Source organism: Panulirus ornatus, chromosome 34, assembly GCF_036320965.1.
Source record: "Panulirus ornatus isolate Po-2019 chromosome 34, ASM3632096v1, whole genome shotgun sequence".
NCBI classification, from domain to species: domain Eukaryota; kingdom Metazoa; phylum Arthropoda; class Malacostraca; order Decapoda; family Palinuridae; genus Panulirus; species Panulirus ornatus.
The window spans coordinates 15236523-15253666 of record NC_092257.1 but is presented as its reverse complement, the minus strand read 5'-3'; the positions used below and the strand labels follow the sequence as shown (position 1 = coordinate 15253666).

The 17144-nt window shown below is 38.2% G+C and overlaps 1 protein-coding gene across 5 annotated transcripts in view; it reads right to left on the bottom strand.

Annotated features, from left to right (window-relative positions):
• The window catches only part of sgg (glycogen synthase kinase 3 beta homolog shaggy), a 78528-nt gene extending 67388 nt beyond the window's left edge, over positions 1-11140 (bottom strand). For 3 of the 5 annotated variants that reach the window (XM_071682543.1, XM_071682547.1, XM_071682552.1), the window contains exon 1: positions 10559-10906. In XM_071682543.1, coding sequence (XP_071538644.1) covers positions 10559-10643 — 85 coding nt within the window. In that variant the 5' untranslated portion in view covers positions 10644-10906. Of the gene's footprint in view, positions 1-10558 lie in introns of all 5 variants that reach the window. The other 2 variants (XM_071682549.1, XM_071682544.1) reach the window with 2 other exon arrangements.
• Positions 11141-17144: the final 6004 nt, after the last annotated feature.

Sequence of the window (17144 nt, the reverse complement as noted above, 5' to 3'; positions counted from 1 at the left end):
CCAATAAAAAGATTTTTAGTTAACACATAAAGAGTATTATACATTACTAATAAAACATATATCCATGCAAGATTATTAACTTATTCAAATCAATATCAAAATACAACAAAAAACAATCCTTTTCACAGGGAAATTCAATCATAATCACACACCTAATACAAAACTATGATGTAAGCACAGCACATCAGCAGTTACTGAACTAACCATGAGCTGTATTACATATACAGGTAGATGATCTCCAAGTCAAAACATCCATAGTCTGAAAACATCCAAAATCCAAATGCATATATATATATATATATATATATATATATATATATATATATATATATATATATATATATATATATTCGCATACTATTCGCCACTACCCACGTTAGCAAGGTAACGTTAAGAACAGAGGACTGAGCCTTTGAGGGAAATCCTCACTTGGCCCCCTTCTCTGTTCCTTCTTCTGGAAAATTAAAAACGAGAGTGGAGGATTTCCAGCTCCCGCTCCCTCCCCTTTTAGTCACTTTCTACGACAGCCAGAGAATACGTGGGAAGCATTCTTTCTCCCCTATCCCCAGGGTATATATATATATATATATATATATATATATATATATATATATATATATATGGAAGGTATTAAGAATATATGGTGTGGGAGGCAAGTTGTTAGAAGCAGTGAAAAGTTTTTATCGAGGATGTAAGGCATGTGTACGTGTAGGAAGAGAGGAAAGTGATTGCTTCTCAGTGGATGTAGGTTTGCAGCAGGGGTGGGTGATGTCTCCATGGTTGTTTAATTTGCTTATGGATGGGGTTGTTAGGGAGGTGAATGCAAGAGTTTTGGAAAGAGGGGCAAGTATGAAGTCTGTTGGGGATGAGAGAGCTTGGGAAGTGAGTCAGTTGTTGTTCGCTGATGATACAGCGCTGGTGGCTGATTCATGCGAGAAACTGCAGAAGCTGGTGACTGAGTTTGGTAAAGTGTGTGAAAGAAGAAAGTTAAGAGTAAATGTGAATAAGAGCAAGGTTATTAGGTACAGTAGGGTTGAGGGTCAAGTCAATTGGGAGGTAAGTTTGAATGGAGAAAAACTGGAGGAAGTAAAGTGTTTTAGATATCTGGGAGTGGATCTAGCAGCGGATGGAACCATGGAAGCGGATCATAGGGTGGGGGAGGGGGCGAAAATCCTGGGAGCCTTGAAGAATGTGAGGAAGTCGAGAACATTATCTCGGAAAGCAAAAATGGGTATGTTTGAAGGAATAGTGGTTCCAACAATGTTGTATGGTTGCGAGGCGTGGGCTATGGATAGAGTTGTGCGCAGGAGGATGGATGTGCTGGAAATGAGATGTTTGAGGACAATGTGTGGTGTGAGGTGGTTTGATCGAGTAAGTAACGTAAGGGTAAGAGAGATGTGTGGAAATAAAAAGAGCGTGGTTGAGAGAGCAGAAGAGGGTGTTTTGAAATGGTTTGGGCACATGGAGAGAATGAGTGAGGAAAGATTGACCAAGAGGATATATGTGTCGGAGGTGGAGGGAACGAGGAGAAGTGGGAGACCAAATTGGAGGTGGAAAGATGGAGTGAAAAAGATTTTGTGTGATCGGGGCCTGAACATGCAGGAGGGTGAAAGGAGGGCAAGGAATAGAGTGAATTGGATCGATGTGGTATACTGGGGTTGACGTTCTGTCAGTGGATTGAATCAGGGCATGTGAAGCGTCTGGGGTAAACCATGGAAAGCTGTGTAGGTATGTATATTTGCGTGTGTGGACGTATGTATATACATGTGTATGGGGGTGGGTTGGGCCATTTCTTTCGTCTGTTTCCTTGCGCTACCTCGCAAACACGGGAGACAGAAAAAAAAAAAAAATCTATATTTCATTATACCTAATTACTGTTTCCCGTGTTATCAAGGTAGTGCCAGAAAACAGATGAAGAAAGGCCCATCCACCCAAATATATATACACGCCAATATACATATCAACATACACATACATAGCCATATACATATACATACATGTACATATTCTTACTCACTTGCCCTCATACATTTCTGGTGCCACTTTGCCCCAAAGGAAACAGCATTTTTATTCAATTTCCAATCTTGTATTTGTTACTCTCATGATTTTAATAACTGTAAAATTTTCAAATTCATGTTACAAGATGGGCACGCACACAAACTGATAATTAATACCAGTCAGGACTCCCTTTTATTTCACTTATTTTCTTCTATATCTTGCTGAATATATAAATGATTATTAATTCATGCACTCTGCAAGAACACTGAAGAAAACTGCATACAAAAATAAATGAAATATACAATTTACCATATCATTTCTACCGACAGTATGTTGATTATTTCGAACCGAAGATCACTAATGCCTGGTACAATTTCCATTTATATCACCTATTTTCTCCTAATCTTTTTAGATACATAGATAATTATCAATTCATACATAAGATGCATCTCATGAGAGCCATATAGAAAAAATGTGAAAAATAAAATTTTTTGTATCATTTCATCAATTACTGGATGAAATTTTCGAAGGTGGAAAAGAGCTTAGTATGGGTTCCATTTCCTCTGCTAGTTACCCTAGAATTTTTCTAAATATGCAGATGATCATTAATGCATTAGTTAGGAACCTCCTAAAAAGAGTAGACTCAAAGAAACAAAAGAAAAATACAATTTACCACATCACTAACTTTATGCAAAATGTTTTCACAGAAGGTGGGTGGGAGCTGGGTAAAGATTCACCTCCTTTAGACATTTTCTCTTGTATGATTCTATACATGTTAAAGATTCAGACAATTTTACCACTGCACAATGAGACTCTAACCCAAGTTACGAAGAATAGCAGGCAGACAGTGTACCACAGGACCACCAATTTGACAAAATAAAAAATCTTTCTGGAACTACTATCTACAGCTCCTGGGCCCCATCCGTTCACTGTAGGCCTGTAGGGTGAGATATTCTGCCAACATTTTGGTCCCAAGGACACTGCAAACGAAATCAAATGCATCTCAGTAATGTCTGTATATCACAACATGTAAAGTTCACATGTTAATCAAGAGAGGTGAGTATTCAGTCTACAGAGGATGAGGGGGGCCTGGTAAGTTACTGATTCCTCAAGACACAGCACTGGTTGCAGATTCATGTTTGAATCTGCTCAAGTTGGTGTCTGTTTGGGGAAAGCATGTGAAAGAAGGAATTTGAAAATAAACAAGGTCAGAAGGGCAAGTTAACTGGGTTGCGAGTCTGAATGGAGAAAATCTGGAAGAAGTTGAGTGTTTCAAATACCTGGGAGAGGACATGGCAGTGAATGGAACCATGGATGCAGAAGTGAGTCATAAGATGTTTAAGGGGGAAAAGGTCCTAAAAGGAATGTGAGGAAAAAGAAGTCATTACCTAGATGGGCAAATATGGGTATGTTTAAAGGTATATTAGTCCCAATGGTGCATAATGATTGTGAGGCATGGGATATAGATATAGATGTAATGAAAATGAAATGTTTGAGGACAATATGCAGCATGAGATGGTATCGAGTAAGTGGAGAGAGATGTAGTAATAAGAGGAGTGGTTGATATTATCATTAAACTTAATTGCCACTTCCCACATCAGCAAGGTAGCGCCAGGAAAGATTGACAAAGAGGATATATGTGTCAGAGGTGGAGGGAACGAGAAGTGGGAGACCAAATTGGTGGAAGGATAGAGTGAAAAAGATTTTGAGTGATCAGGGCCTGAACATACAGGAGGGTGAAAGGCATGCAAGGAATAGAGTGAACTGGAACGATGTGGTGTACCAGGATCGACGTGCTGTCAATGGATTGAACCAGGACAAGTTTAGCATCTGGGGTAAACCATGGAAAGTTTTGTGGGGCTCTCTCAACCATACTCTCTATATACCACACATCTCTCTTACCCTTTCATTACTTACTCGATCAAACCACCAAACAACCACCTATTTTCCTCAAACATCTCATTTCCAACACGCACACACATTATATATACATATTATTTTCATTTCTTTTCTATTATACTTAATCGCCATCTCCCACGTTAGTGAGGTAGCACAAGGAAAAAGACGAAAGAATGGCCCAACCCACCCACGTACACATGTATATACATAAACACCTACACACACACACACATATACATACCTATAAATTTCCATGTATGCATAGATATACATACACAAACATATACATATGTACACATGTACATATTCATACTTGCTGCCTTCATCCATTCCTGTTGCCACCCTGCCACACATGAAATAGCATCCCCCCCCTAATTTGCTCATATCCATTCCCTACCTGTCATGTGTAATGCAAAGACACCATAAACCCCTGTTCACAACCAGGCCCCACGGACTTTTCCATGGTTTCCCCAAGCTGCATCACATGACTTGGTTCAGTCCATTGATAGCATATCACCCCCTGTATACCACATCATTCTAATTCACTTGATTAAGTGCACACCTTTCACCCTCCTGCATGTTCAAGCCTCAATCACTAGAAGTATTTTCAATCCATCTTTCCATCTCTAGCTTTGTCTACATCTTCACCCTTTCCTCTCCACATCTGAAACATATATCCTCTTCGTCAGCCTCTCCTCACTCATACTCTCCAAATGTGCAAACCATTTCAGCTCTCAAAACTACACTCTTTTCATCACACCCCTCTCTTACCCTGTTATTACTTAATCAATCACACTACCTCACACCATATTCTGTCCTCAAGCATTTCATTTCCAACGCTTCCACCTTCCCCCACACATCATTATCTATAGCACACAATTTGCATCCATAAATTACAACTTAGCCTAGTATCCTTATCTATCTCTAATGGATTATGCTATGGTGTACATATTCCTAAGGGCACTAAGCTATGGCATACATTATATAATACATCACTCAGACTATTTTAGCAGTCCCGGAAAATTACTTCACACATTCCTTAAATGCTCTAAAAACCTTTACACCCTCATCCACCGTATGACTCACTTCTGCCTCCTTGGCTCCATTAGCTGCTATGTCCAATATCACGTGTCTCAAACAATTCACTTCCTCCAAATTTTCTCAATTCAAACTCACAGCCTAAATAACATGTACTTTTACTCACATTTACTCTTAACTTCCTCCTCTTGTCACATACTCTTCCATACTCTATCAAAATTCTGCAGTGTTTCACTTGAATCTGCCACCAGTGTTATGTCATCAGCAAACAACTGACTCACTTCCCAGGCCCCGCCTCATCCACTACATACTAAGTATTCACCCCTATTCCAAAACCCCTTGCATCTGCTTCCTTCTCACCCCATCCAAAAACAAAATTAAAAAGCATATACACCTGGAACCCAATCACTCTACTGTGTGACCTTATTAAACACAATCGACAACTCTTCAAAATACTCACTCCATCTCCTCATCTCACCACTACCTATTACCACTTTCCCATTTGCCCGTTTCACTGAAATTCCCATTTATTCTCGTTTTCCTCACACTATCAACCTACTCGCAAATCATCATCTTTTCGCCCTGAAGTTTACTGATAATGATTCACGCCAACACTGATCTGCCCTCTTTTTCAACCCTGCACCTTCCTCTTGGCCTCCTGCCACTTTCTCTTCTACAGCTCCCAATTGCACTCCTTCCTTGTAAATACTCCTCATATACCTTTCTTTTCTCAATCAACAGCAACTGCAATATGAAGTCCTTGGAAAATGTGGAGCAAAAAAATGCATGATTCAATGAAACACATATAGCAATCACAAAATCTATAAAAACCTAACTTCTCTTAGTAGCCTAAATTTACATTTGACATCATCTCTTTATCAAATTATAACAAGATCATCATCATCTGGTATGAGAAGCCAAAAGGTCAAATTCATATCCATCAAGGTAATCTGTCTGTATACAGATATAAATACAAAGTTATGTGGATAAACTACTTAGTTTTTTCTGCAATTAATTCAAAGTCAACAACTTACAAAAACCTTACCTACTGGTGACTTTCCAAGCAATCCAAATAAATAAATCTTTAAATTTCAATGTTAGTTAAAATACACTTTGATTCTAGAGTATTTCATACAGCCACATTTGTGTGTGCACACATGGCATGTTCATTGATGGAATCCATTTTTGAATTTGTATGAATGTAAACGTCAAGCAACTATGATGAACACATATAACACCACGGCATTTACATAATATTCAAACAAATTCCAAAATATGGCAGACATCAGCTGCTTGGGGAGGTAAGATGAGGTTTCCATAGGTACTGATAATTCCTTGATATGTTTCATTGCATTTAACTTTTTGTTAACCCTATATTTTCCAAGAACTTTAAAGCAAAGCCTTCCCCTCTACCAACTTAAGTAGGTAACATCAGTTTAGCTTCACATCAAAACTAGCTTTGGATACTGTGTGACTTTGTAGGAGAATCTAGAGTTGAGCAGTATGACCTGGTGCATTAAATTTTAAGGCTTTCATTAAAGTGTTAGGTTTGGGGACTATGAATATCAGGTAACTATAAAACAATTATAAAATATGTCAAAAATGATTTTCATCAACCCTACATTCTCCTTGAACTTTACAATAAAGCCTTCCCCACTATCGACATATGTCAGTTACATCAGTTCAACTTCACATCAAAATTAGCTTTCGATACTTTGTGATTTTGCTGTAGCAATTTGAGTAGTATGACCTTGTGTACTGCATTTTACTCTAAGACTCTGACCGAAATGTTAGTTTTGAGGATTATGAATATAGGGCAACTGTAAAACAATTGTAAAATATATCAAAAAGAAGTTACACATACCTTACCTAACTTCTCTTACAGCCAAACTCTGATGCAAAAAATATACTAATATTTGTGCAGTCGTCTACTGCTTGGGACTGCATGGATGACTGCTTATGGGGGTGATCGGCAATGGGGAGAACAGCTGCAGGGTCTGTCGTCTCTGTTTGTTGAGGTTTATTGACAGCACAATTCTCAAACACAGGTGTCAGGGATACTCTGACTAGAATATTGAAAAGTACAATAAATCACAGATGCTAGGGAGGTTAGGTAAGTTCCAATGATATTTTTACAAGTATTTCAACTACAGTTCCAATGTTTAGTCCCAAAATCTCTAATAATCATAACCCTTCCCATTAATGTCTTATTAGATGCTACTGAGTGAAATACAATTATCCAGACCACACTCCTAAATTCTATTGTCTTCCCCAAACACATCAGCAGAACATAACAAGATCTCTAATATCTAAACCTCACGTTGCGGAAATAGCTGAACTGTTGAATTACCCTTACCTATCCAAACAAAATAAAAAAATATTGCCTTAAACAATACTTTGACACTCAATGTACTCTCAGCACAATACAGTGCAATACAATACCATAGGAAATCATCAATCATCCTACAAAGGTAGACTAATTTTGAGTATGATTTGTAAAGCATTTGAACCTAACAGTTATCTAGTGTTTTTATCCATGAAGATATCTAAAAACTTAAAACCTTTTATGCAGTTACACATTATGGTTTCTTTTCAAAATACCATCACTGAAAATATTTACATTAACATTATTGTCTAATGTTTCACCTAGTAGCCAAAATGCAAATCAGAAATACACCTACATCAAATTGGTATATCATTAATTTGCTGGACTTTGACAGCATTTGTGCAACGCTCAATATTGGCTGACGGGTATATCTCAACCAGAATACTGAACGTAAAATAAATCTTGACTGCTAGGGAGTTAATGAGAGGTTTTTTAAATGTTCTGTTTATCATTTTCCAGTGCAGACTTGCAGTACTTGTTCATTAATTAACCCTACATTTTTGATTATATATATATATATATATATATATATATATATATATATATATATATATATATATATATATATATATATTTCTTTCAAACTATTCGCCATTTCCCGCATTAGCGAGGTAGCGTTAAGAACAGAGGACTGGGCCTTTGAGGGAATACCCTCACCTGGCCCAATTCTCTGTTCCTTCTTTTGGAAAATTAAAAAAAAACGAGAGGGTAGGATTTCCAGCCCCCCACTCCCTCCCCTTTTAGTCGCCTTCTACGACACGCAGGGAATACGTGGGAAGTATTCTTTCTCCCCTATCCCCAGGGAATATATATATATATATATATATATATATATATATATATATATATATATATATATATATATATACATACGTATATAAAACCCTCACGACTATTAGCTTATCAAATAACATTTAATAAAACATGAAGCTCAAAACTATATTCTTCCACTGTTAGTGTATTCTTTACATGGTACAATGTCATTACAAAACAAACTCGCTAAATAACCAAAACTAATAATGATGTAGAGCTTCCTAAGAAAGGTAAAAGTTTGGTTTAACTCTGCATTGCAATTAACTTTGGATACTAAGCGATTCTGTTCAGTAATGTTACTGTAGCATTTAGTGGACACAGTAACAGAATCAAATCATGATTTTCAGTAAAAAGGTTTACTGAATGTTACTAAATAAGGCATCAGAAGTGACGTTAGTTAGATCAAGGAAAATGTGGGCTTAATGTAAAACCAGGTAAAACATCTGAAAAAAAATAAACAGTGCCTATAACAACCTCAACTAGCTAGTAGTCAAAAGTAGAAAAGATATATACCCACATTAAGCTGGTCTGCTGATGGGAACTGCAAAGCCGCCTGGCCTGTGATCTGTTTGACGAGATTCGGCAGCATCTGCACGATGCTCAGTCATAGGTGTGACTGGCAATTTGCCCCCAAAATAAGGAACATCAGGATAAATTTCAACTGCTAGAGAGGTCTGGTAGTCTGCAAAGGTTATTTCTTTTATAAACGAACTAAATACCTTTACAACAGGTAACGCTACATCCATGATTTACATTACCCTCACTTCTATCGTTTAATATCATTCAATACAACATAAAGCTCAAAAGTATGCTCTGCAACTATCGTCTCTGAATGTTACACAAGCACTACAAGCTAGCAGCAATGTGGAGCCAAAGTGGACTTTTACTCGGGTAATTAGGGAGAATATCCCAAAACCCAGTGTGTGCAATCTTAGAATCCCTAACCTACTAATCCTCACATACAAATAAATTCACCACGAAATCCACTGCAAAACATAATCTAAAGTGAAGAGCTTCTAAATTAAGCTCAAAAGACTTCATTTTTTCACCTAAAACCTATGGAATTACAGGATCTTTGCACAAAAATCAGGCAAAATTCGGTAAAACTACCGCACAATCTTAATTCCATATATTCCATAAATTTTGCCTCTTGATAAAGGCTTAAATCAGGTAGGTGGCTTATATAACCAGATTTTCCCACAAAACCCACAGTTAACTATCTCATACCAAAAATTTGCAATACTAGACACATTCAACTAAATAACTTTATAAAGTCTATCTCAATATATTAGTTATATACAAAACCATTTAGGTAAATCTCAAAGTCTTCAAATACATCTTCAACACCAGCTCAACACCAACACACATTATGACCACAGTCACCTTAGCACATTATAGCATGGCAAAATATCCTGTATCAGAAAATCAGCTCAGTTATCTATTCCTTCAAGACAAAGTACAAAGATAAATCCATGGATGGGAGGAAAGAAGTCAAAGGTAAAATTACTCCTCTATAAATAAAGGTTTTATATCACATTCAATCAAGAAATCGTGATTACCTATTTACATTATCTGTTAATATTGGTAAAAACATTAACAGATTATGTAATTATAATAGATATATAATCATTTGTCTTTGCCACCCACACACCTAAAAGTAGGGCATGAATTCTTACAATGCTTAAAGAAAACTGTGCCAAAAGCTTTCCTTGATATTTAAGAGAAACATCCTTCTAACAAAATGAAAACCAATTGTGACTGTGACTTTGGAGGGAGATAAGTTGTTCCTTGAAACAGTCATTTTTTAAGTCAACTCTAGCACTACCACGCTCGAGGCACAAAGTCAATAAATGATCATATCCACTTGACTAGAATTTACAAGGGGACGTATCCCAAGCTCTGGTAAATGGTAGCAGTTGACTAATATGATGAATGTGTCAGAGCAGACTAGGGTCTGGACTGGGGGGGGGGGGACTCCCCTACAAAACAGCCTCCCCAAACTGACTTGTCAACGGAGACACCTCGAAACGACTGGTATTTCAACACTAGCGGTGAGCCAAGTGGGATTCTTCCATCGTAGTGTTCACGGTCGACCTTCTGAGTCCACTTGGTATATGATAGACGAGGGGTTGGGTTGGAGTGTATGGGTGGGCAGGGAGGGGGTACTAGCCGCCCTACCTCCATCAGCTGTTTCCTCCCGTCCACCCACCTCGCACCCATCTCCCGATTGCCACGCCCTGTAATACCCAACACACAACCCTCTCCCCGGTACTACCTGCCCCAGGACACGCGTGGGAGTCAAATGTACCAAATGCATCGCAGGGTATATGACTACAGAGAGTAATACATGCAGAGAAGTGCTCTACGTTGAGGAGGGCCAAGTCCCAGGAAGGACCGCCATCACTGAATGTTCGGAGTACTTACTGCTTATTTTCATGCCAGGGAAGGAAACTGAAGGTGGCCCTTTGTTCCCTTCAGCGAAGCTTGTAGTCCTGGGTCGTCCACTCATCGTCGAAAAGGTTCAAATAAGGAGGAAACTTACGAAAATCCCGTTTCATTTCACGCGCACGAAAGAATCACGAGCCCAGCTCTGCTAGGCAGGTCCATGTTTCCTGCTATACCACTTTACTTTTCATCTCACTAGACTTATCACTATAATGTACACACTATAAGGGAGCCATAACCCCCAAAATACGCCACAAAGGGCCAATACATTAGTGAAATTTCGGGATTTCTCCTCTGCTATGCACTCTTGATATTCACAGCCTTACTGAGATGCGTTCCATTATTGATCCTAACATCTGAACAGACGGAAATCTACCCAGCAGACGGCTTGGACTACTTTCGTTTTCTGGCCCTGGCGGGGGACCCGAATGAGAAAATCTTATTTTTCGTACAGTTCCGAAGTACGACAAATATTACTAGGTGCCCTGCGACGACCCAAATACCAAAGGTAGCAAGATTATATTTTTCACCCTCGGCCCAAGAGTTTCCTTTTAAAAGTCCGGCGCGATATACACATCATTATTGGAACCGAGGCCTGCCATTGACCGAGAGGGTGGCGCGCTCAGCCAATCACGTGTCAGAACCCATCGCGACTGGCAACGAGATCCGTTTGTTGCCACATTCACGTTTAATATATAAGAATTCTTCAACTTTTTGGCCTGTTAAGTACATTTTACTCTGAATATTTCACAGAATACGCCTCTATATTTATAAAGATAAATGAGTTTTATTTTAAGAGCTGAATATTCATGCAAAAACCTTAATTTCTTAATTTTTCCTTACGGTCGCAGAGGGGCGATCTCACGGTATGACGTCATTAACAACTGAGGATCGATGGGCGCACACATTTAATGAATGAACGTACTCTTCTAGTAGCAATCCACCTGGTATCCTTGGAATTTCTATGGTATTCTTGAAATATACTCTAACTGAACTTGAGCATACCTTTAACCAAGAAAAAATCAATATATAAAATCAGCTGATGTCTAGATTTTACGAACTTGTATTCCGAATTTGAAAGCACACTGGCTCTTTAAACTTCTTCCTTATTTTTCCTGATGTATCTGATGACCTTATGATGTAAAGATCAAAAAGTCTTGACTTGCTATATTTACGGAATGTAAAAAGCAGTTTTCCTAAATTTCACTACCAGACGGAAATGAGTTGTAAATCAATGCAACTTCATATCTAATCAGATTTGTCTGATTTCAAATAAAGCACCAAATATCAGTCTGAACTAAGAATGTTGAGACAAGCAATGGCCCATGACGCATCACATGACGATAAGATCATGTACGAAACATACTGTTGTGATATACCCAATGAATGCCTTACAAATTACTTTGAGCTCATTAAAACACTCGTTTGAAGATTATATCAAAAAGCGATTCTCATCTCTACTAGCATGAGGCATGTCGCGTTCCTTTTCGTCTATACTAACCTTGAAATTCTTCATCGATTCTTATCTCAGGAAATGAGCAATTGGTCAAGCAGTAAGTAGGCGTGTTTAACAAGGGTCAAGATACAGTTACCTCGTACTGATAAACTGGTAACTGTTCCTTCCAACGAGAAATACCGACTGTGTCATATAACTTGCAGAGTCGACTGTCAATTGTTATTGGTGCCAAGGCACTTTTCTCGTGACATTTAACATTACCAAGCTCTTCGCACCTTACCAAAACCATATTCATACCTATCATAAAAAAAAAATGAATGTTTAACCGCGCACAGAATATTCAAGTGATACTCCATTGGGCTAAGTTGTGTCATTACGAGTCCAAAACGAACTGCGTGTCTATATGCACATGATGACATGGATTACTGTCACAATAACAAGACTTTGACGCTAATTTCAAAGCTTTTACCTACATTCTTCAATGATAATTTCTCATCCCTTAAATTAGCCAAGTAAATCACCAAATAATAATTAAAAAACAAACATAACTGGCTTTCCATAGAGGTTTTGAGTAAAAATATGCAGCACTAGTCACAATGCAATTTCAGTTTCTTGTAAACATGACAAACGATTAATATGAGCATGTAAATGTATGGCACTGACATCGTCGACTGCAGTGAAATATGAATACCATTGAGTATACTGTTGAATAACGTCGAATACACATATTTACGATTACTATCGAGTACTTCCCGAAGAAAAAAACAAGTGAGGCCTGATTATGCAGTATGCAAAACAGTCTACACGATACTGGAATTTAATACCGACAGAACAGCTTTGATATCTGGAAAAGGAAATATCTTTCGTGAAAACTATCTTCATGAATTTAGATTAACAGAGAGGACTCCCAGAAAAAAGAAAAAAATATTTATATATACATTCCAACAGTTTCGGACTTTAGAACAGTGCTGTTGTCAGAACCATACCATTCTCGCTTATTTTTCCCTCTAGGATTTCTAAATTTAATCAGATTTAGGTTCCGGTACACTACGCCTACTTCCTAAATGGCCATGTGACCAGCTCTGTTCATACTATTCTGACCAACACCTTTCTCATTACTGCTTTGGTCAGCCTATAATCGAACGTGGGTCCTGGAACCCATTACACAACCTTCTTGCCAAAACACAGTAAGGCACCCATGGGAAATAATAACGTTTCCAAATTTTCTCCTTAATTACTGTGTCTCATTTGGAACTACATCTGTAATTAACTATAATCACACACTTGTTTTCACCTTCCCTGGAAAGCGTAATACACCTGGTATGTTTAATTCTTGTAATGTGCAACGAAATGGTATAATTTACTGATTAATGACTTATGTGACTACGTTCTTGGATGACGTAATGATAATTGAGCGTTACACGCACGCAGCGCGCACGAGCCTGTCAGGGTTCGAATCCTAGACGCGGCAGTCGGCTCACAGCCAACTCAGCTGTTCATCCTTCCGTTGGGACCGGTAGATACATGGACACCTGGATTAAGATGGGGTAATATATATATATATATATATATATATATATATATATATATATATATATATATATATATATATATATATATGTATATCCAAAATTCAATGTTCGTGTGGGTGAAGGGGGGGGGGGGGGTTGCTTGATAATAATTTAAACCTGACCTTTAATGAAAACTCAAAGTTCAAGGGCGTCGATCACTTCTTAAGAGTGTGTGAATTAACACAAATGTGGACAGTTTCTTAGCAAACAGTCCAAGGATCAGAACAAGAATAAAAATGAGAAATATTATATATATATATATATATATATATATATATATATATATATATATATATATATATATATATATATATATATATATATATACATGTGTATCTTGAAAGCATGGCGCTCATAAATTACATATTTAAACAAAGATCAAATGGAACGATTAGCTTCCCTTAGTAAACACTGCGACGCAACCGGGATTTACTACTATGATTTGTGAGTCTCTGAGTCTTTGTTAAGTTTATCGAGAGAGGGAAAACACAGGTTGGGTAACGTACAACAAAGGATATATATATATATATATATATATATATATATATATATATATATATATATATATATATATATATATATATATATATATATATCACTGAACCAACGGGCAGAGATTTAAGACAACATTTTATAGCAAAAAAATATATCATGTTGATGGCGAGTGTTTCGTCCAGGTTTGTGGCCGTAGTAAACAAGAAAAATGGGAACAATAATGATAATCATAAAATCATAATAATGATAATAATCATAGTTTCATGAATTTTCAGAAAACAATGATTTTTACCCTCTCTAAATGCATCTTTAATATTACCGGACCAGGCGCACGAAAGCAGACGACCATAGCATAAAAATTTCCAAAATACGTGACACTGCAAATGACAAAAATATAAGTAAATAGAAAAATTCAGAAGTTTTTATAATTTTCTTTGTTCCACGTTCCTCTGGCCCAAATTTAGTGTATGGTCTTAGAGACATATTAAACAAATACCGACAGGATTGATTTAACATTACTCGATTAGTTAACAAACACCATTATCACCATGGAAGTGACTTCGAAGTTGAATTCACATCAAATATATCATTAGATCGCGCAAGGCAGGGAAATTAGACCATTTAGCGTTAAATACCGTACTTAAATAATCAGATGAATCTATGGCACTGTGATGGGAGATACATAGAGCAGCAAAATCATACAGGGGTACAGAAAAGCATGAAACACTCCCCAAAAAAATCATTGGTTATCTGACCTTGCGTGTTCATAGGCTATCAGGCCTCCGTATAAAAAAAGATGACCAAGTAATTTAAATTTACATTTAATACGTTGCTCATAAAACCCGATTACCGTTTATAGAATTTTTTATCCTATCTCGTATATATATATATATATTTTTTTTTTTTTTTTTTTTATACTTTGTCGCTGTCTCCCGCGTTTGCGAGGTAGCGCAAGGAAACAGACGAAAGAAATGGCCCAACCCCCCCCCCCCCCATACACATGTACATACACACGTCCAGACACGCAAATATACATACCTACACAGCTTTCCATGGTTTACCCCAGACGCTTCACATGCCTTGCTTCAATCCACTGACAGCACGTCAACCCCTGTATACCACATGACTCCAATTCACTCTATTTCTTGCCCTCCTTTCACCCTCCTGCATGTTCAGGCCCCGATCACACAAAATCTTTTTCACTCCATCTTTCCACCTCCAATTTGGTCTCCCTCTTCTCCTCGTTCCCTCCACCTCCGACACATATATCCTCTTGGTCAATCTCTCCTCACTCATTCTCTCCATGTGCCCAAACCATTTCAAAACACCCTCTTCTGCTCTCTCGACCACGCTCTTTTTATTTCCACACATCTCTCTTACCCTTACGTTACTTACTCGATCAAACCACCTCACACCACACATTGTCCTCAAACATCTCATTTCCAGCACATCCATCTTCCTGCGCACATCTCTATCCATAGCCCACGCCTCGCAACCATACAGCATTGTTGGAACCACTATTCCCTCAAACATACCCATTTTTGCTTTCCGAGATAATGTTCTCGACTTCCACACATTTTTCAAGGCTCCCAAAATTTTCGCCCCCTCCCCCACCCTATGATCCACTTCCGCTTCCATGGTTCCATCCGCTGACAGATCCACTCCCAGATATCTAAAACACTTCACTTCCTCCAGTTTTTCTCCATTCAAACTCACCTCCCAATTGACTTGACCCTCACCCCTACTGTACCTAATAACCTTGCTCTTATTCACATTTACTCTCAACTTTCTTCTTCCACACACTTTACCAAACTCAGTCACCAGCTTCTGCAGTTTCTCACATGAATCAGCCACCAGCGCTGTATCATCAGCGAACAACAATTGACTCACTTCCCAAGCTCTCTCATCCCCAACAGACTTCATACTTGCCCCTCTTTCCAGGACTCTTGCATTTACCTCCTTTACAACCCCATCCATAAACAAATTAAACAACCATGGAGACATCACACACCCCTGCCGCAAACCTACATATATATATATATATTATTCATATTTTTATTTATTTTGCTTTGTCGCTGTCTAACGCGTTTGCGAGGTAGCGCAAGGAAACAGACGAAAGAAATGGCCCAACCCACCCCCATACACATGTATATACATACACGTCCACACACGCAAATATACATACCTATACATCTCAAAGTACACATATATATACACACACAGACACATACACATATACCCACAGTCAACCCAGCTGTTCATCCACCCCCTAGGGGTTGGTCAAGAAAATGGGTACCTGGCTCAGACTAGAGTATCTATCTATCTATCTATCTATCTATCTATATATATATATATATATATATATATATATATATATATATATATATATATATATATGTGTGTGTGTGTGTGTGTGTGTGTGTGTGTGTAGCATTAATGGGATGGCCTTGATTTAGGGCCTCATCTGCCTGTGCTGTTTCAGCTCACATGAAAAGAAAAAAAACTCACTCAGCCCATGCCCTGGGTAAGTTAGTATTCTCAGCAACCTCAGCCCTTGCCCAGGGCAAGGTAGGATGATCTATAACCTCAGCCCTTCCCCCTGGGTTAGGTAGCGCATTCAGTATAACCTCAGCTCCTGCCCTGGGCAAGGTAAAGGCATCCACTCAACAATAACAATACGAAAGGTTGGCAACTCTGACCACCCATTATATTCTCTCTCTCTCTCTCTCTCTCTCTCTCTCTCTCTCTCTCTCTCTCTCTCTCTCTCTATCTATCTATCTTTCCTCGTGAGACAAAAACATCCGTAATGGAAGCTAGTGAACTAACCCCTTTCCTCACCATGCACCAATCCCTCGAAAATATATTCAAGAGAAATATAAACATCTTCGCTATCAATAGCGGAAAAAAAAAAAAATATATAGGAACGGATTGCGCGACCGACCGTCCAATCTGCCATGGAAACGACATGGAGGGCTTATTGGCATTCACGCTAGGCTACGCTATTCTCGAGCTCGCGCGTTTGGTACTCTTTACGTCATCCATA